The 22,154-nt window shown below is 35.7% G+C and overlaps 3 protein-coding genes across 4 annotated transcripts; 2 read left to right on the top strand and 1 right to left on the bottom strand.

Moving 5' to 3' along the window:
• Positions 1-230: 230 nt before the first annotated feature.
• On the bottom strand, positions 231-2,750 carry LOC131635856 (uncharacterized). Its single transcript, XM_058906490.1, has 12 exons — positions 2,613-2,750; positions 2,449-2,529; positions 2,092-2,210; positions 1,886-2,013; positions 1,708-1,798; positions 1,538-1,631; positions 1,228-1,385; positions 1,008-1,128; positions 756-926; positions 618-659; positions 476-535; positions 231-395 (listed from the first exon to the last, which is right to left on the bottom strand). The coding sequence occupies exons 1-12, from the start codon at positions 2,748-2,750 to the stop codon at positions 231-233; spliced, it is 1,368 nt and encodes a 455-aa protein (XP_058762473.1).
• A 1,895-nt stretch (positions 2,751-4,645) lies between these two features.
• On the top strand, positions 4,646-7,406 carry LOC131635860 (uncharacterized). Its single transcript, XM_058906495.1, has 6 exons — positions 4,646-4,720; positions 5,919-6,005; positions 6,091-6,234; positions 6,396-6,503; positions 6,799-6,850; positions 7,054-7,406. The coding sequence occupies exons 1-6, from the start codon at positions 4,697-4,699 to the stop codon at positions 7,086-7,088; spliced, it is 450 nt and encodes a 149-aa protein (XP_058762478.1). The 5' UTR covers positions 4,646-4,696; the 3' UTR covers positions 7,089-7,406.
• Positions 7,407-14,616: 7,210 nt separating this feature from the next.
• On the top strand, positions 14,617-16,177 carry LOC131635854 (NEDD8-specific protease 1-like). 2 transcript variants are annotated; one of them, XM_058906488.1, is made up of 2 exons: positions 14,617-14,788; positions 14,944-16,177. In XM_058906488.1, the coding sequence occupies exon 2, from the start codon at positions 15,252-15,254 to the stop codon at positions 15,957-15,959; it is 708 nt and encodes a 235-aa protein (XP_058762471.1). In that variant the 5' UTR covers positions 14,617-14,788; positions 14,944-15,251; the 3' UTR covers positions 15,960-16,177. The 2 variants fall into 2 exon arrangements, with proteins under 2 accessions (XP_058762471.1, XP_058762470.1); XM_058906487.1 differs by having other exon boundaries at positions 15,235-16,176.
• Positions 16,178-22,154: the final 5,977 nt, after the last annotated feature.

Raw genomic sequence — 22,154 nt, 5'->3', positions numbered from 1 at the left:
ATAATAGTATATATAATATGTAGTTGAATTTGAATCATTTGAATATAATAAGACACACAAACCATAGATAATTCTTAAATCAAAATGAACATAACAGAAGCACATAGCCGGCATTCATGCACTAATTATTACAGAAAACGAAATCACACACATGATTAAAAGCAAAGGAAACTAACATCCAGTTTTTATAACAAACACCTAAGCAAAACACACACGAAATAACAATAGATCTAATCAATCTTCTCCATTTTAATTATCTTCCTCAGCTTGTTTGATGACAGTTCTCCATCATGTAATCCGTCCAAATTAGTGGATTCACTTGATGCAGCAGGAAGATGCCTTTTACCACCAGGTGTGACAGCATCAGGCTTGTGCTCAGATGTAATTTCCAGGTCCTGCAAGGCCACGATGAAGACTATTAGTTAGGAATATTGATATAAATGTAAGTAGGTAAGTGTGTTGCAGTGAAACTTACTGTAACCAATTCACAATCTTCATTGGCACCTGTTTTAGCCTCATCAACACTCTCTTTAATCTATATATAGTTAAACACAGTTTTCAGTATAATATAATCATAGGAAAAGTAAAAAAATGCATACACAGTTTAAAATTTCTACCTCCAGAGTCTCAGGTATGACAGTTTGGATTGGAATAGGTTCCTTCAGAATTTACCAAAGAAAATCAAAATCAGGCAAAAAATTGTTATAATATGAAGTCCTCTTTTATAAAACAAATGTCAGTTTATAAGAGCTGACCTCATCTGTTCCCCATTTTTCCTTAAGTTGCTGGATAATAGGATCATTTTTTATAATCATAACGACGGAACAGTTCTTCCAGCGTGGATGCCACTTAACCTTCATAGCCATTTCCAACTTCAACAACTGATCAAGTGCTAACGGAAAGTCCAATGGATCAGTAATTCCACCCTATTTAAACAACTGGCCATATTAGTGTACACAGAGTATCGGAAAGTACATTCTAATTCGTCTGCACAATATAAATATAACCTCAATCATAGTGTTACGAAGTTGGGATGCAGATAAATCCAACAGCATTTCACATTCTCTGTTCCAGAAGACAAAATTGCAGCTTTGGCCCCCATGAGTAACCTCAATCTCAATCTTATACCTGAACATCATAAGAAGTCGTTCCGTTAAAAAAGCAGACAACATAGAAACATCACAAACATGACAGAAACAACATATATTAGGTGAGAACAACTAAAACCTAAGGGCTTCAGCCATGGTTTCATGACCAGCTTCACACTCAAAGGGGGGGCTGTCCCCACGCGCTATAGATTGACACATATGACAGGCACGATAGTACCATCCAAACGGAGACGCTACTAATAATTTTGTTGTAGCGACAGTAGCACAAAATGTAACCTGGACAAATAGCAGCCAAAATCAGAAATAAGTGGCGCACTAAATGATGAGGTTATAATTATGATAATATAGGAAAATAGAAAGACATACATCCGTAAGTTGAATAATCTCAGCAATAGGCAAAACAACAGCCTTTGAGAAAATTTTTGCACAGGAGTCAGCTGTTGATTTTCAGAACTTTGGGAGGAATATTGGGAATTCCCTCCAAGTTGTTCAGACAGGGTTACCCTGCTCTCCTCAGGCATTCTGCAGAGCATGGATCATTATCAAATTCATACATGAAAAAAATAATTGCACATAATGGATGACACTATCAACATACCTATCAATGAAGTCTTTCATGATAGGAAAATCAGCATCAACACATAAAAGGGTCACATTGTAGGTGTTTGTCACAGACAGAGGATACTTTCCTGCAAATTCAAATTATACCTTGTCAATATATTTAACACAGATTTTGTAGTTTTAGTATTAATTTAAAAAATAAGTCATGGAATAACCTTCTTCCTTCACTTTGGCATAATGAAGCAACACAACTGTAGGGAGTGATGCAGCAACCCTAACTTTGTTAAACTTGATGAACTGATCCGCGTATGATTCCCACAGAGTACAGTTCACCATGTTGTTGCTAAACCATGATCACAACACATTAAGATATATAACATGATTCATATATCAGGGAGTCTAATGTATAAAAAAAACAAACCTGTGGTCACGCAACATCATGCTAATTTGCTGCTTCTTTGCGCCCGACTCAGTCTGTGCATAACCAATACTATCCACCATTCCAACGACATCTAAAATAAATTTATTAATTTCACACGGCTAAAATGCATCAAAACATGAGATAATAAAACAGCCAAAAACTATACTCACGAATCAGAACATGTTTGTCAAACCTCCCTGTTATGATGTCCGAAAAACTTGTAAATAAAATCGATTTCGGGGGTATCTCATGTTTGTCTTCATCAAGAACAGACGTTCCAGCAGTAAACTTGATCATATATTTGTGTCCTGATGCCCTGAACGCCAGAACATAAGGCACCACCTTAAAATTAGATACAGTATAAGTATGCCCTAATAAGCATTTTTCGGTGAACACCGACACATGTGGTGCTGGAACAACAGCATGAATATCATCTCCCTGCGCCAGAAACCAAAAAATGATTCAAACTATACAAACATAGGTAAATGATAAACATACTGAAACATAAACAGGGTAATCACCAATTTGTCAACAAAGATCATTTCAAAATGTTCCTTGTTGTTGGAGACAACATTCCATCTGTGGTGAATCCTAACAACAATCTTCCAAAGCTCTTTTCCATCATTGATCTCTGCTATTCTCTCAACAGGCCTTGACATGATAATGCAAATTCACACTGCACTGAATGATAACCGCAGAAGTTAGCAAGCATGGAAAGAGAAGAACGAAATCACTGATAAATAGGCAAGCCATTTAAACAGGTAATTACTGCCATTGTGCAGTTTGGAACGTGGATAGGCACACAATGACGGACCTTACGTAACTGCAACAGCATGAGAAGCTGGGAGGGTGAAACTCCCACAGCAATAACTGCCGCAGCCCACCATGCAGATGAATGATCAGAAAATCAGTATTAACCGCCAAAGCTGATGTGGATTAACCATGGAACAGATGCTGATGTGGATAGCCTAAGAATTGCTCAAATGGTAGAGTTTTCTTATATGATAGATTAATTAATTAATTAATCGTATATCTGGGTCAACATTAAAATAATTTGTTATTGATTTATTTTTAAGCGTATATATATATATATATATATATATATATATATATATATATATATATAATTTTAAAATTTGATCTAATGATAAGAAAAAATTTAAATCTTTAACTTATTTATTTAATATAAATGGCTAATGAGGTGAAAAACTATTACAGATAAAGTACAAAAAAATATAGTTTTTAGGGAAATAAAATATGAAATGTGTTAGTGGAATGGTAGTTGGTAGAGATTGAATGAGAAAAAAAAAACCTCCATAAAATATCAAAATTATGTTTAAAAGGAAAATTTTATGGAAATACTAGCGTCCAGACCTCTGTCCGCTTTCTTCGCCTTGCAAGCGGATAAAAATTTAAATAGTATTTTTTATGTGATGATTTTTATTTTTATTTAATTATTTATAAAATATAAAAAAATAGAATGAAAAGAAATAAAACCTGCCATATAACAGTTGGTAAAGAAAAGTTAAAGTTAAAAAATAACTGAAGTGGATATAATTGGAAGGAAAATAGGCTACACCAAAATCATGTTTTGCCTTTATATATTGTTATAAAAAAATATATTTTTTAATGTTAAAAGGGTTTAATGGATATGCACTGACAGTGTAAAACAGTTTTACACTGTCATCCAATAGAAAACAAGCAATTTGCCATGTCATTAAATTTTTTTTAACATAAAAGTGTGATAGAATTGGATACATGGTTGTGATTGATTGAGAGTGTAAAACTATTTTACACTGTCAGTGGCATCACTCATTTTCTCATGTTAAAAAATCTGTGCATACAAATAAACTTGATATCCAATTGAAAAGTTAAAGGCAGGATATAAAAATAAATAATAATAATAATAATAATATAATAGATTATAAAAATTATGAAGGAATTGTGAAATTTTATCTTTAGAACTGTGAGGTTTGGTTAATGGGATAATGGAGTTAAGGAGGAAATGGGTGAATAGCTGAGTGGGTGAGGTTTGACAAATGCAGTTAATTCTGAAGTTTGGTAAATGGGTGAGTGGTAGAGAACGTGAGTAAATGTGTGGAATTTTATTAGTTGATACTTTAAGTGATTATTTGTGGATTTTTATTAATTAATATATTTATTAACTATTTATTAATTTTATTAATTAATAATATTTGATCAATGAAATTAATTGAGAGTTATGATAATGGGATAAGTGAAAGGGAACGTGAAATAAGTGCATTTTTATTAATTATAAGTATATATGATTATAAATACGTATGATAATGAATGAAGTACAATTTTATGATGAGTTGCAATATTCTGTAACCGTCACTTTTGTCGTTCTTACTGTATTAAAAATCTTCTCCCACCATTATCAAAAAAAAAATCTTCTCCCACCATTTACTGCACTTTTTGACAAACCTTTCACGATCTCTTGTTAAGTTACTTTCATTTTGCTATTAAAAAGGAAAATAAAATATGTTTTTCATTACCAAAAAAATCCGTGTATAAATAGCAGTAGTATTAGAGCAAACATTGCAGTTGAAAATAAAGCGAAAAGAAGAGGGAAAAGGAAGAAACCATGAGTCGTGGAAACCAGAGAGAGGTGAGTCATTTTCTTCGCCTTTCATATACAAATCTTCTCATTACTCAATGCATGTTGATCACATTTTGTTACATTTTTTTCTCTTTCTCTCTGTTTGCAATTGTGCATTTTCCGATCACTGTTCGATGCATCTTCCGGTGACTGTATTTGCATTTTCATCATTTGTTCGGTTACTTCTTTCTTTCCGATTTTACATTTTATCCGGCGACCTGTGCACTCTCCGGTTACGATCTTCTGCGTCTTGTTTAGTTTATTCTTTCTTTCCGATTTTACATTATTTCCGGCGACACGTGCACTCTCCAGTTACAGTTACGATTTTATGCGTCTTGTTTTGTTTCTTCATTCTTTCCGATTTTACATTTTTTCCGGCGACCTGTGCACTCTCCGATTACGATCTTCTGTCTTGTTTTGTTTCTTCTTTCTTTCCGATTTTACATTTTTTTTCCGGCGACATGTGCACTCTCCACTTATGATTTTATGAGTCTTGTTTTGTTTCTTCTTTCTTTCCGATTTAATATTTTTTCCGGCGACACGTGCACTCTCCAGTTACGATTTTATGCGTCTTGTTTTGTTTCTTCTTTCTTTCCGATTTTACATTTTTTTCTGGCGACGCACTTTACAGTTAGGATTTTAAAGGTTTTCCGGCGTATATACTCCGGTAATACAGTTATTGATCAAGATGATCTTAATAGCCAACAGATCTAAATGAATGATTAGAAATTATTTTTTGCCTAACTGTTTGTTCGATGCAGTTTTTATTAGTACAAATTGTGTGATTCTGTTATGAAAACAGTAAATTGGATTTAAGCCGATTCTATTTTAATTTACTCTATTCAATTTTCATTTTGATGAAAATACCAATACTATTACTCAATAATTTGTATGATAAAGAACAGATTGTAGTTAATTCACACTGCAATGCGACTGTAAAAACTGTTTCTATTTTTCATTTGAAATATAATTTAATACATTTTTTCTGGTAAAAAAATTGTACTTATTTTGAGAAGATTAAGTATAACTCTTCTATTGAAAATTTGACGCTCTTTTAATATTGTAAATATAATTACATTAAATTTCTACGATAACAAATACTTTCATTAAAATATGTTAACACAATTAATTTATTTGTTTTTAGATAATTGTATTTGCTCTCGTGAATTGTAAATGTTAAGTATCAAAACTCTGTTTTATCTTGCAGCGTCGCTGTACCCTCGAGTTCGACGGTGCATCCAGTGGAAATCCTGGAAAGTCTGGTGCAGGAGCTGTACTCCGTTCTGGGAATGAGGTGTATACTCTATGCATCAATTCATTTTTGTATTATAAACTAGTATATAGTATCAAATGTAGCTAACTCTTGGGTTTCTCTAAAGGTCCATCGCTTCAGTAAAGGACTGGGCATTCAAACAAATAATTCTGCTGAGTATGAAGCTTTACTTTTGGGATTGAAAGAAGCCAGTGACAAAGGGTATGATCATGTTGAAATTCGAGGCGATTCTAAGCTTGTTTGCGAACAGGTTAGTTTAGTTATTTACCATGTATGCATTTTCCAATTGTTCACAAAATACTGCTGAATTGAAATTTTAAGTAATTATTATAGTGATTGTTATTTATTATTTGCTTTATATCTTCCTTTTTCTAAGGAATTTACCGTAATATTTTATTGGTTTTGCAACAGCTTAAGGGTAATTGGAAAGTCAACAACCCGAATTTAAGGGACTTGCGTGATAAGGCTTTGGACTTGAAGGATAACTTCAAGTCAGTCAAGGTTCAACATGTTCCTAGGGTATACTCTCTGCTCTATTTCATTTATTGACACAATAAAAAAATGTTTGTCAAATTGCCATCTTTCTTAATTGGGTTTTGCTCTATGGAAAACTGTAGATGGTATTTTAAAACTACTTATTGCTACCTCTTTTAACTTTTGAGAATCAAATATGACATTTTAATTTGCACAAGCTTGCATACTAGTTACTCTCTTGAATATAAGATCATTGGCACCATTGTCACTAGTCCTGTATATTTTCCCCCATTATATAGTAATTTTAACAAATGCCTTTCCTTCTTTTTAATGCTACAAGGGTTCTAACAGAGAAGCTGATGCTCAAGCAAGTTGGGGCAAAAATCTTGAAGGTCAGACTTCAAATCTTTTCTGAGTTCTTTATTATTTGATTTCCCAATTACTCTTGTGGCATTTTGACACATCTTGTGTTTAATATATCTTTTGGCTTTTTAAGAAGAATGAATTACCAATGAATTGAATCATAAGCTGATTTGAAACTGAAAAAATGAACACCAATAGAATCATTCTAATGGATCTTCTTATATTTTTGCAGCTGGCCAAGTTCAAGAAGACTATTACTACTACTGATCATCTGTGACAGCATGCCACTGTCAAAAACTATTGGCAACTATGTTACTTTTCTTGTTTAGATTGTGTTTACTAGCTAGTTAAGCATTTTGGGTGGTCTTACATTTGACACACTGCATGTCAGTGGTGAAACTCTGTTTGCAATTTGATCATTTGGTTGCTTTAGGGGCTTAAGAATGTTGCTTTTGATGTTTGGATTTTATGTTTGGATGTTATGTGAATGTTTCTGAGTTTACTATTTTCTTCCTTCATTTGTTTGTTTAAATCTTATAATCTCGTGCTATGTGATGACACTTATTTTTGTTTGATGTAATGACCCCAAAAGGTACTTGTGATCATTATAAATATTAGAGCAATGTAGACCATACAATAAGAGAGAGAATTGAAAAACTTTCATTGTTTAAGTATAAATTTAGACGTGCATGGCAATGGAGGTATGAGGAGTTTCAAATTGACTATGTATTGTATAATGTTGTGCAAGACACGTATTGTATACATATATATGTTGTTTAGAAGATTGTGGTGTTGTATGTGCTGCAGTAAAAACGAGGGGTAAATTGTTATTCAATGCATCAAAATATAGGCATAACCATGATGATACTGGTGTCTGTTGCTCCAAAACTAACTTTCCGAGCCAACATGATTCAAAAACTAAATTAGCAACTCAACTCTACACTCAACTTTGGCCCTGGATTGAGACAAGATGGCTTGTCTTTTCGCAGAGCACGAGATCAAATAATCTCCAAGATATACACAATACTCAGACATAGATCTTATAGAGTCAGGACATCCACCCTAGTTGCATGAGTATATGGAGTTTATTAATAGAGGATGGATAAATATGTAGACCAAGTGTAAAAGTATCCTTAATATATTGAATGATTTGATTCACATTAGTCTTGTAATATGTCCTCAAGTCACAATAATAGATATTTGGTCTTGTAAATGTTAACTATTGTAAGACTCCAACAAGGTTGTGGTATTCAGTTGATTCATGATAAGGATTACTTAACAAGACACTGAGTTTTGTTTTCTTGTTTTGATACTCTATTTTTAGTAAAATTTATCGTTTATTTAATTCCTCATTAAACCCCTCACTCACAATGTTTAAATGGTATTTTCATGCATAAAATGTAGCTATATGACTAATTCAGTCTTAAATGAATCAATTTAAAGAGATTCATGAATTGAATCAAAATTTTCTATTTGCATGTATCAATTCAAGGCATGTTATGAATTGATTCAAATGAGACATTTTCAAATTATGCATGGTCTCTGTGTTATCCGATTTACACCACATCACGAATCGATTCATGACTTAAAAATTCTTGGCATGCTTCATTTTTTATTAGCTAGATTCATAAACTTTTGTGGCCTGGTTCTTAAAATCTTGTGAATCTATTCACATGGTTGAGATCATGGCATGAGCTTTTTAGGGTCATTAAAATATTTTGCATTAAGTTTGTGCTATTTCTCAACCACCTATATAAATATTGTTTTCTCATTCTTAAATCATAACACAGATCAAATTCTAAGTAAGAAAAAAATAACTTCATCTTTCTCAAATTGTATAACCATAATCTTATATATGAAGAATCATCAACATATTTGAGTGCATGTGATGACTGCTTGTGAAGAAACAAATTAGAGTGCTAAAGATTATTTGAAGTGTGTTGATTTCTAACATTTGGATATGGTTGAGGAATTCAAGAATTGAAGTTTCATTTAAGAAAAGATTGATTTTCTCCATTGAAGTGGAGTTTCTTGCATGTGTCAACCAATTGAAGAATCATTACAAGTCTTACAAGACAAATCAAGTGAATATTGTTACAAGTGTGAAGATTGAATTCTTTTAAGGTTGAAGATAGAGATTAAGGTTGTGATCGAGTTAGAAGTTGTGGTTAGCTCAGTTGTGCAAATAAGGATTGATCAAAACAAAGATAACTTAGATTGAGCCGATTTATCTTTTTTGCTTTTTTTTTTTTGATTTTGTTGTAACCAAAAATTGAACCAAAATTATATAGGGGAAAATTTTATTTTCCCAGTTCAATTAAACTGGTATAATCTAGGAGAAGTAGAAACTCTCTGATTCACTATACCTTAAAAATTTCTACAAGAGATTACAAGTTAGTAAATAGTCTCTTGAATTTCCAAAAACAAATTCTATTTTCTACCTAAGTGTTCTCAATCTCTCCAGCTCTCTTTATGTGAATCACATAAACTCAAGTATTTATAAGTGTTTTTCACTCCCATTAGTTGACTCAAAAGTCTCCATATTTAAGAACTCGGATGAACTTATACTTTTGCCTTTCTAACTTGGATTACTACCTCTTTCATATGTCTTCTTGTCTTAACAAACAAAAGTGATATAGATACATATTTATAATGTACTGAAACTCTAATGGGCTATATATTCAAAACAGTCCCAAAACACGAAAAGCGTCCTGATTAAATCAACTAGGTATTCACGAAGAGCCTCCCATTGCCCTTGTCGAACGTTAAAGAGACTTGTCATGAAAATCTTCCGGTGTTTGTTGGCGGAGAACTGGTGCATTAGTGTCTTTGCCAAATCCTAGTAAGTGGTCACGAAATACTTCGGCAAACCAATGTACCAACGAAGGGCGACCTCCGTGAAGGTACCCGCCATCAATTTTCATTTCAGATAATCATCTGCGTCTATTTTCGCCATTCGGATGTTGATCGTGAGGACATGCTCTTATGGGTCTCGCTTCCCGTCAAATGAGGACAAGGGTGGTGGTTTAAAGTTCTCTGGAACCCGATCGTTCTTGATGGCTTCTGACAAAGGCTGAGTATCCATAGCATCATCCCGATCCTCCTCCGAATGAAGGTTCTTTTGATTTTGCTATAGGTCGTGGACCATACCCAGGAGATGCTCATTTTGTTGGCGCAACATATCTATTGTTGCGGCTAGTTCCTCCATTTCGGCCTGTTGGCCACTGTTACTGCTGTCGATCCGATTCTGATGGCGTGGGCTACGTCTATTCGCAATTTTGGTGTGGACGTAGGAAAGTTTTACCTTTTCCCACAAATGGCGCTAACTGTTCTTGAGGAACAATATTGATAATCTCCCCAAAGCTGGTTGGGAGAGGTTGCAGATAAATTAGTTATGCATTTCTCGGTTTGTGTATTGGTTACCTCCCTCGGAGATGGGGTGGGTATACTTTTAAGTCTTTCTCGTTAAGGTATTATCCTTGTGTTTATGGTCATGATTATTGTATCTCATCTTGTCCCCCGAACGGTCGCCTTAATGAATTGTCGCTTCAATGCGATCATAATGGCTATTGAAGGGTAGTGTCTACTAGAGAACTGGAGTATGGATGGCGCATTATAGTCTTGAGGGACTGATATTCTTCCTAAGTGAGGGCGATCCCATGGGGGATCTTTTGGGCGGCTAGGCCAGGCGACCGCGCTGAGATCCTATCCTTAAGTGTGCCCTGGGCGGAATGTCGTTCGTGGTTGACACATACCACTTCCCCAAATGTACATAGTCCACCAACTGTGAGGCATAACGGGGCAAAGCTCTTAAGTAAAGGTGTCTCAGTGTCTAACCCGAATTTTTCTCTCCAAATGTATATAGCCCACCAAGTGCGAGGCGTGGCGGGGCAGGGCATTTAACGCCCGTATTTCGATTTATTATTTAATTTGGATTATTTTGGTATTTATTGAGTTTTGGCGTATTTTGAGCGATTTAGTCGGTATTATTTCGGGATAGCGGATCGATAGTTAATCGAGAATTTTAATATTCTTATTATTATAAATATTATTATAGCGATATTTGAAGTTTTGGAATTTTCCGAGTAATTAAGATTAGACCGAGAATTTGAGACATGGAGTAATAAGGGAGTGTATTAATTCAGTAAGTGGGCTAAGTGAATAAGTCAGTTACTGTGCGTGTGATTTTTATAGGTCCAAATTGAAATAATGGAGAAGTGAGGTATACACCTTGGTTTTTAGAAAACCGGAAACATAACATTTGGGAGCAATAGAAGAGTAGCAGTGAAGAGGAAAATAGGAGAAAAAAAGGTGATACGTGAGCTGTGCCAGAAAAGAGAAAACGAGATAATTATGCAAAGCCGCAAAGCATGGATTCGACCGGAATTTCAATCGGAGGAACAAATTGTAGAGCGGACTCCGAATACAAGGTAAGAGTGGGGTTCTTGCTCTATAAACGGGGATATGATGGACCTTATGTGGGGTTTAGAGGATTAATATTGTCTTTATGTGTTGGTATGCTTATTAGTGTATGTGTTGTCGCTGTGTGAATTTTATGGAAATTGTTTGTAGAAATTGTTGTTGTATTGCTATTCTGAAAATTGTGTGGAATATTATATTGATGTGTGATTATTGATGGCTGTAGGTGATGAATTTATATATTCTGCATTGTGAACTGAACTGGTGACATTGTGATGATAAAATTTTCTGGAATTAGAAATTGTCTTTGAGTTCGAAACTGATACCGGAATAAAAGAGATTAAATCTGGAAGAAGAAATTTTAGGGACGGGGGCCACAAGAAGAAGGACGCACATCCCTTTTGAGGAATGAAGAGTGGGGAGACCCTACATTTACTTAGGGGCGAGCAACCCAAGAAAGAGGGACGGGCGCCCTTTTTAGGGAGTCCCTGGGACGTGTGTCCCCTACTGGGACGTGCATCTTGTGAGGTAGGGACGAGGGTTTTAGTACAACCTCTCCATTATACTACTTATCATGCATTAAGCTAAAAATGAAATACTAAAATTGATACATTTAGGTACTAGCCACAAACTTAAATTAAATTAAAGTAAACTCAATTAAGCCAACGGAACTAAACTGTAAGTTTAACGCACCAATTTAGTTAGCAGCTTTAGAATAATTGGTAGTAACCTGATTTAAGAAGTCAGAAGCAAATAGATAATTTAGTAACAGAGGGGACAGAGTTAATACTAATAGTAAGATTCTAAACGCCTGGACTAAAACATTTAGTAGAATAATCTTGTAGCAATAACAAAGTGATTTTCCTGACAGTAGCATAACAAATTCCTAACAGTAGCAGAGTAAATATTTATCAGTAGTAGTGCTATAAAATATCAGTTAGCAGAGTGACTTTTAGAAGTAGCAAGAATGGTTTCTATGGCATACCAGTGACAGGAAATAATATAAATAACAGACCGGAACTAAATTAACCGAGTAGTATAATTTAGGCGAGTCTGGAAATAATTTGGTAACCGTATTTTGTGACGTTTTTGGCGATGTTGTGACGTAATGCATATTATGAAATATCGCGAGTTTTTTGAATTGCAGGAAAATTTAAGTGACGATTATTTATCAATAATTATTGATAATTTTGGTGATGTAGGCGAATACCTTTGTGACGATATTTGGTGACGTGTTTGTGATTATTGCGAAATGCAGTCAATAAAGTGACGTTGAATTACCTCTAATTATTGGTAACATTTGTGATATAGGCGTATGCCTCGTGACGATGTTGTTGTGATTTGTTTTGTGATGATGCATTCATTGAGTCGCATGATTGCATTTTTATGACGGCTTGGATTGGCAAACAGTGACGAAGGCTTATGCCTGTTTTGATGCCTCTATTTATTGGCAATTGGCGATGGGGGCTGGAGTCCTGGGTACCACATGCATGTGCATTTGTTAGAGTCGCATTTCATTTGTGTGAATATGAGTTTATGTGATTTGATGTGTGAACTTATGTGAATTGTTGTGTAATCTGAATATAAATTTATGTGAGATATTGTGACGTGTGTTGTTTTGATTGAAACAGTGAAGTAAACTAGACAGTAACAATTATACTGCAAAGTGATAATTATTATAACTCGAACCTGAAAATATATTGTTTATCATAACCTTGTTTATATTGTTTGATATCTCACCCTCTTTATTTGTTTCACCGTTACCTTTATACTAGTAACGTGCAGGTGATAGCTTTAATGAAGATTTAGACGCTGTGAGTCGAGTCGGTGGTCGCTCTGATACATAGCACTCGGGGGGATAAACGCGTGTTTTAATTATTTGTTACTTGCTGAATTTTTAGTGATGTTTTATTGTTGAATTGTAGCTTAAGGCTATATTGCGAAGATGCTATGATTAAGTTGAAATTTTGTGAAGTTTGGTGATTCCGCTGGAGATTAATTAATTTTGTTTAATGAAGTGATTTTGAGGATTAAATTAAATGTTATAATTGTTCGTTTTAATTATACATGCTATGTATATGTGATGAAGGCATGTATGCCGTAAATGATTTAAATGACGAAATTTGACATCTCAATTGTTGATAAAGTTTTTTAATAACTCTGATTTTTCGTTATAATTACCGAGTAATTTATCGAGTAAAATTGGGGTGTTATAGAGAAAAGCGCTTAAGTAAAGGTGTCTTAGTGTCTAACCCGAAATATATTTCTCCAAATGTACAACTTGTTATTGAGCCTTTCATTACGGGGCTTGAGAGCGGTCCAAAACAATATTTATGAATAAATTTACTTAAATAGTCTTTTGGTCTCTATAATAAGTTGGTGTGTTTTTATTTTCGTCTCCAAATGTACAACTGAATTTTGTTTGGTTTTAGTTAGGGGTGGCAAAATGGGCTCGACCCGTTGGGCATGCCCGTTTTACCCGCACTTTAGTGCGGGGCGGACCAAGGTTTTAAGTCCTCACCCTTTAATGTGACTGCTCCGCACCGCCCCGTTTTTATGTGGGCTTTTGCTGGCATGTAAATTAACATAAATTTTTACATTTTTAGGCTTAAAAGGTGTAGTGTCTCTGGGCTTAGCCCGCCCTGTTCTCACTTTTTTGCGGGACGGGGCAAGGTTTTAAGTCCGCACCCTTAATTATGTATGCCCCGTCCCGTTTTTTTTGCGGGCTTTTGCGGGGCGGCCCTAAACGGGGTTTGGCATACCCGTTTGCCACCCCTAATTTTAGCCCCTAAAGTTAAAATCTGCACTGCGGATTTCTTTATGGATTTTAATTTTAGGGACTAGGGATTATTTCCAAGAAAAATAAAATACAAGAATGAAAATAAAAAACAAGCCAACTTACACGGACCAAAAGATTATTTAAACCATAAATTTTTTTTTTTATATGTATATTATAAATTAAAGTGTTTAATATGTTTGTGGTACTCCTAAATATCTCATATTTTATTTTTAGTCTCTCAAAAAATTTCCTTCAAAAAATAGTCTTCCTAAAAATTTTATTCACACTTTTAGTCCCTCTTGCAACTTAGCGACAAAATTAACAACGATTTTAGCGACAGTTTACTAATAGCAACGCTTTTGAATGCAAATTTTTAGAAAGACTATTGTTTTAAAAAAATGTTTTAAAAAAGAACCATGAGATATTTAGGAGGACCAAACATTCTTAACCCTAAATTAAATTATTTTCATAAACTATTTTATTTTGGAGAACTTATAAAATTAAATTAAAAAAAAAATGAAAAACATCGTAAATTATTTTGATAACACCTCTAAAACAAAATCACAAAACTTGGATCACTAACGATATTTTCAAATAACTCAATCGAAATAGTTCATTCTTAAAAAACTTTTTTTTCCACCCACTTTCTCTTAAAAGTTTTACCCACTCATTTGGTGTTTGTAAATCCAAAACACTTGGTAGGATTCTAAACGGACTGGCATCGCTGTTCGTCTTCTCCATAGCAGATTCTCAACTGCACTCTATCATTGTAAGTCACACTCAATCATTGATTCTCTTACTCATTTTCTTTTTTCTTGACAAAAATTTCTTGTTATTCATTCCAATTCAATTCAATTCCATCACAAACAACACTGAATTAGGTTAACTTTTAGGTTAGACTAATGATTCTCCCATTCATTGTAGTTGACGATTCACTCTTTCGTGAAACAATTTGGGGAAACTAAGTTGCTTATGATTTGGATTTGATGATTTTTTTATAGACGGTAATTGGTAAAAATGAATGAAAGTTTAGAACACATATATCTCATGTGTGAAATCCTTCTTATATTACTAAGTGTCGGTGTCGTGTTTCTGGCGTCTCTGCTTCACAGGCCGTGAGGAATTTATTTATGAAAATAAGTTGTTTTGATTAGTTATTCCTCAACTAGAGCACCGGATAACAATTACTGGATTTGTTTAAATTGTTTTCTTCAGGCTAGCGTCTTCGCAAGATGAGTAAATCAAAAGCAGATGAGAAGATTCTCAGCTACAATGATGTGGTGCTGAGACGATCTGATCTAGACATCCTCGGTGGTCCATATTTTTTGAATGATCGAATTATCGAGTTTTATCTGAGTTATCTTTCGTCATTCTATCCCTCTTCGGATATCTTGTTGGTTCCACCATCCATTGCGTTTTGGGTAATACAATGTCCTTTTGCCGCGGCTTTAAAAGATTTCTTAGAGCCTCTTCATTTGTCTGAAAAGGAACTTGTTTTATTTCCCGTCAATGACAACGAAGACGTTAACACAGCGGAAGGTGGATCGCATTGGAGCTTACTTGCATACTACCGCAATGCGAATCTATTTGTTCACCATGATAGCTGCAGAAGCTTAAATTCAGAACCTGCTATGAAACTCTATAAAGCTGTTGTAGAATATGTGGGATTATCTGAATCAGGATCCGAGGCCCGCTATCTGGAATGCACTGATTCGCCTAAGCAAGTGAACGGTTATGATTGTGGCTTATATGTCACAGCCATAGCAAGAGTGATATGCGACTGGCATGTAAATGGTAAAAAGACTGATGCAAATGATTTGTGGTTCTCTGTCGTGAAGGAACGGGTTACTTCATCTTCTGTTCACTGCATGCGAACTGAGATTCTAGTGTTGATCAGAGATCTAATGGAAAAGCATTCAGGCCAGCATGCGCAAGAATAAAACCGGGTTTCCACTAATTCGATTTTGAAGGCCTCTGATTTAGTGTCTAGTCTAGTTTAGCATATTCATGGTTGTTAGCAAGTGAATACATTTCTGCATTTTTTTTCTTGGAACTGTGTACGAAATTAGATTTTCCTTTCACTTGAATGTAGTGACAAGATTTCTATGTTACAATGTGATTAATGTGATAGAATGTAGTACAGTCACATTTTTATCTACTGTGTAGTGCAGTGTGCTAGTTTGCTTTACATTGGTTTTATTCAACAAAGTCCATTGTTAATTTTCATACAAACTTATATGCGCAATGCCCAAGTGCATTTTACTCATGGAAATTCTTATTCCACCCCATGGTCTAAAGAAGTACTCTATGAAATTCATAAAATATCCTTCCAAAACCGGAAATATATTTCTAGTGAGCACCATTTATTGTTAAAATTGATTGCAAATCAGAAGTATATTTGCGGTTTCAAAATCGACAATATATTTTCGGTTTCTTCTGTTACTCGTATCAGAACCATTTTACCATTTTAATATATTTACGTTTCATTCGCACATAATACAAATATCTGTACAATTGAAAAAAAAAAGTCATAAATTACTGAATAACAATAAGCTATTGGGTATGACGAGATATAGTGCAGTAGTACGAGATACAAAAATGTAATTCAAACTGAATAACAAAAAAGTACAATCAAATAACAAAAAAAAATAACAAAAACTACTGGGTATGGCAGATGATGAGTCGGCCTGTCACCTTTGAGGCGTTCCTCTGCTGCCTCCTGTAAAGCATAGCATCCCGAGCCTCTGCCATGATGGCATCCAGAGTCCGTCGAGCATCAGATCCATCAGGAAATAAACCTCGCTCAATAATCTCCTGCACAAACTCCATGATACGACGACACCTGGGCAACATATCAGTGGCATGATCAGCCCTAGCCTGCTTCTCCTCTAGGATCTCCTTATGAACTGGCCTCGGTGGGTTCTCTGGAACATCCTGTATCATGTATAGATGGGATACCCGAAAGAACGATAACATGTAACCGTACTCGTAGCTCCAGTCGGATGTAGCTATGATACTTCTGGCCTCCTCAGGAACAAGATGATTCTTAAAATCATCAAAAAGCTCATCTATATCCCTCTGTCTCAGCGCCGGAGGAGCAGCTACAGTAGGATCTCGGGGAATAGTCTGGGTGAATCCGAACTGATGCATCACCTGCTCAAGCATATTGGCAGTCGTCTTGCAAATCCCGCAAGCCAACCAACCTGTAAACAGCGACACCTCGCCAAATGGTATCGCCTCGCGGTGGTCGTTGTATGAAGAGAAGTGCACGTCCTCATAGGCCAGCCAGTCAATGTACAACCGGAAAGGCTCTACCGCATGGTTCCCTCGGAGGGGGTCGTATGCGCAGGCACGCAACTTATCTTTAGTATAACCCTCCGCAAGTGACCAACCTGAGATGCGGGGGAAGTGTTGTAGGATCTATCCTTGAAATAAGAAAATTAAATAGTTAGTTTCCCGAATCAAAATAATTAACAAATGCCACAAGGAAAAAGAAGTGATACTGTCATGAGTGACATATCGCCGGTTATCTGCTTCATATTCCACTTTATCTCTTCATCTAGCTTTGTGTACAAGTATACCAGGAAAAGCAGCCCCCCAGTTCCACTAGTGGACTGTCCCAAGATCAGCAAAAAACTGGAGGTACATAATATTAGTGTAAGTGGCACTGGTGTCCATAAAAGTTTGTGTGCCAACAAGAAACAAAAGGTATGCTCTCATGGCATACCTCTTGTGCATGGTAACCTATTCAGCATCACCATCGTCTCTCATGCATGTTGTACCTCCTCCTCGAACACCCAAGCCAAATAACTCTATCTGACGTGACTATCTCGGGTTTTATCAATCTCTTCCAGGCCACTCTCAGGAGTAACTCCCAGCATCTGAACCAGCAGATCCAACGCCTCCTCCTTATCGATCCTCTCATGATCCAAGAATTTCCCTCTAATCGGAAGATGCAACAAACACGCGACCTCGTCGAGTGTGATCGTCGTCTTACCATGTGGTATGTGAAACAACGACGTCTCATGGTTCCATCTCTCGACAAAAGTGTTAATCATACCCCAGTTGACCATACTGTATCCACACTGGGCCAAATGTTTCAACCCTGTAGGCTGTAAAAGCTCATCAAACCATGGCTTTGTAAGGGGTATCAGTCTACTGATCTTCCGCCCATGGCTAATGACCTTGAGCATATCACGGTCCTACATAAATATTTTGACGGGTTTAAACAACAAACCAAAATTAAAAATTCATAAACAAAATCATAATTTAAAATGTAATAATCAAAATTCAAAATTCATACATGTCCATCCCAGATACGTCTAGCAACATGGTCAGGGTAAAGAGAAAGAAAGGATAAATCATACGGTCCTCCTCCAAAAGCCTGAGGCGCCGCAGGCTATGCAGATGCTCGCAGTGCAGGTGCAGGCTGTGCACGAGCTGCATCTAGTGTTGTTTGAGGTTGTGATGGAGGTTGGGGTGAAGGCTCTGATAGAGGCTGAGATTGGGCCTCTGGCACCTCTGGTGTCGCCTGAGAACCTAAGGCCTCTCCCGCCTCAAATGTTGTAGGTGGAGAGATGCGTCTGCGGGAGGATGGGGGTGGAGAAGGATGGATTGGAGAATCTCGTTAGCTACGGGAGGTCGAAATAGTGGGAGTAGCAGGAGGAACACCGGAAGATGAAGCTGGTGCATCTGTTACAGCTTGTCCAGATGCAGGAGGAGGTTGGGTTGGCTGAATCTTTTCTCTCTGTACAGAAGGAGTTATGCTACTCTTCCAGGTCTCAATCGAGATGCTCAGTCAGTCATTTCTCCTGTAGAAGCACGAAAGAAATGTTAACTCAAGGACCGATGTTGAAAACAAACTTGAAAACACATAAGGGAAAAAATCGGATATATACATGCGGTTTTGTTCTTGATGAAAACCGGAAGTATATTTCCTGTTACTGATGCGATTTCAGAGGTGCGTTAATGACACCTCACCCCCATAAAAGAATTCAATTAAATAGCTTAATAGCCATTGATCATTTAAAAGACATGTCTAACACCTTAGAAATGATTTATAATGTTCAAAACAATGGACAAATACCTAATTTCTGACATAAAACACACATTTAAGTGGATTTTACATAAACTCTAAAAATTTCAAAATAAACTTACTTGATTGATTGTTGTTGTTTTTTTCGTTTGATTGTTGTTGGATGCTTGATACCTTAGAACGACTTCGATTGCAAATACGGTTGATTCGGTGAAAGTGAAATTGAGAGAGTGAGTGTATTTAGTTTTGTTTTTGAAACTGTAATGGGAGGGGAAGAGGGAGCGCGCCTTTTAGGTGTCCCACGAACCGGAAATATACTTGTGGTTCCATACCGTAGTTATACTTCCGGTTAGTTCCAACGTTAATGTCAATTATGGTGTGCACCGAAAATATACTTCTAATTTTGAGGGGCATTTTTGAGATTTCGCATGGTGCGTTTGAAAAACATAGAGTAGAATAAGAAATTCCCTTAATTTATTACTATCCCTGTCTTTATAATTACACAATTTTGAAAAAAACATAAGAATTAAAACGTAAAGTTAGTTATTTGATTAAGAGCTGAAAAGTCTTAACAAATAAACCCTAATCTCCCCTTCCCCTTTTAATTTATTTTTTCTTAATTGATATTAGAATTGATTAAAATCTAAATGGAGAATATAATAAAAATTTGATTGAAGAATGTTGGATCTATACGTATTGGGCCTAGCATTTGTTGCTAGGCATATCCCCATTGAGACCGTGACACTAGGGGTGGCAAAACGGGCCCGGCCTGCGGGGAAAGCCCGTTTTACCCGCACTTTTTCGCGGGGCGGGGGGAGGTTTTAGGCCCGCTCCCTTTAGTGTGTCCGCCCCGCCCCACCCTGTTTTTTTCCAGGCTTATGCGGGAATGAGCTTTTTCATACAATTTTACTATTTTTAGGCCTAAAAGGTTCAATGCCCGTGGGCTTTCCCCGCCCCGCACTCACTTTTTTGCGGGGCGGGGCAAAGTTTTAGACCCGCACTCTCTCATATGCCGGCCCCGCCCTGCCCCACCCTATTTTTTCGCGGGCTTTTGCGGGACGGCCTAAATGGGGCGGGCATGCCTGTTTGCCACCCCTACGTGACACCCCCTTTCGACATAAGAAGAAATTGAACAAAAAAAAAATACTCATTGGGCCTAGCACTGGATCTGCGCGCTTACCTCCCCACGGACAAACGTACCACCATTTCTTTTTGAAAATTTAATTATCCACCCCCTGTGGTGAGAACCTCTGCTGAAAACTCCAAAATACCCTTTTTATTTTGGAGATGCATATCCGAAATCATCCATTTTCACATTTTCTATTATTTTAGAGATACATCTCCGTAAAACTCCATTTTTGGGTGTTTTCGAAAATGCATCTCCGAAATAATGTGAGCGTATCTCTGCATTACACAATTTCCTATTACATTTGTTTTCCAGCTCTAAGTCTTTCATTTGATTTATTGTTATCTATTTTTGGCACTTTTACATTTTTGCATTAAGATACTAAAATGTTTCTTAGTATCTCAGTGTTATGTGATTGTCTCAACGATTTCTTATTGTCAATTTTTCATAGTATCCTTTCCTTTTCTATAGATCTGAAAATGGAAGAACGGAAATGTGAAAAAAGGTTGAGATCTAAATATGATGTCATCATCCATATTTTCTTTTAAGAAGCTTTGTCCCTCTCATCTTCTTCTCTCGTCATTCTGCAGGTTTGTATTTTTACTACATCAATCCACAAAAAGTTCATATCTAGGTTTGGTTTATGTTTTCTGCATCAACATTATTTCGGAAATGCATAGGGAGTTATTTCGGAAGTGCATCTCCGAATTCACCTTTTTTTTAAAATAGAGTTATTTCGGAAGTGTATCTCCGAATTCAGATTTTTTCTAAAAAATAGGGTGATTTTGGAAGTGAATCTCCGAATTGACCTTTTTTTCTAAAAAATAGGGTGATTTCGGAAGTTCTTCTCCAAAATCACATTTTTTTCCAGAAAAAAGTGAATTCAGAGATGCACTTCCGAAATATAGGGGTATTTATGGAATTTCGCCGTAGATTCCTAAGAAGGTAGGGGAGTGGATAAAGAAATTGTCTTCTTTTTCTGGAATTAGATTTTTTTTCTTTTTTTTTAGGTGATAAAAAATAGGGAAAATAAATATTAAATCTTGTTAGATTTTCTTAATCAATTTTTAGAGGAATTAATTCTTTAGTTTTAATAAGATTTGTTTCCATATAAAATCTAATAAAAAAACCTTAGACTTTTAGGTCATTTTTGTTCATATTTTATAGATTAATTTCATAATGTTTGTAGATTCAAATTTGATATGGATTTTGGTTGATAATTGGTGCTTGTTGTTTGTATGACTTTTGACCTATAACATTGGTGATCTCAAAGCATGTTCCCTTAGGATTCTAAATCAATTCCTTTTTCATGTTCCTCAGACTTTAGGACTTGTAAATTGTATAATAACATTAGGTTGTTTTCCCTTTTAGAAAACCCTAACTTTAGGTAGAATTAACTTGACAACAATAGGCTAAAATTTTCCATTTTCTCATCATTTTTCTTTGTACATAATAAAAGACTAATATTATTTAATAAAAAAACTCAAAGCAATTAACAAAATTAAAACATTTTCGCAATTAAAGGAGAAGTACTCATGTATCTCTTGCTTAAGAGGACCACTTGAGTATTCTCCTGACAAAATACCAACAAACTCTTTTTCCTGATCGACATTTTCTCTTTTCACGGTAAGTTATTTCCACTCTACCGTATCGAAGGTTGTGCCTAATGCTAGAGTGCGAACGTTAACGCCGCCCATTAAAAAACAAAAACAAACAAAAAGAAATTATTGGGAAGAACTACGAAACTCTGATTTCTCTATTGCATGTTAGAGATACGTAGGCACGAGATTCGAATAATCTTGACGAGTTCAATTATTTAAAACCTTTTCTTTTCCCTTTTAATAATTTATAGCTTGTATTTCCTTAGTGAGTAAGCATTAGATAACACACCATTTGATTAGAAACAACAAGAGTGGATCCCGTAGAGTACTACGGACGTGAGAGGTGCTAATACTTTCCCCTTGCGTAATCGGC

The sequence above is a fragment of the Vicia villosa genome, unplaced genomic scaffold (genome assembly GCF_029867415.1).
Source record: "Vicia villosa cultivar HV-30 ecotype Madison, WI unplaced genomic scaffold, Vvil1.0 ctg.001572F_1_1, whole genome shotgun sequence".
NCBI classification, from domain to species: Eukaryota; Viridiplantae; Streptophyta; class Magnoliopsida; order Fabales; family Fabaceae; genus Vicia; species Vicia villosa.
The sequence above is the reverse complement of the archived record's forward strand: the minus strand, read 5'-3'. Positions and strand labels throughout refer to the sequence as shown.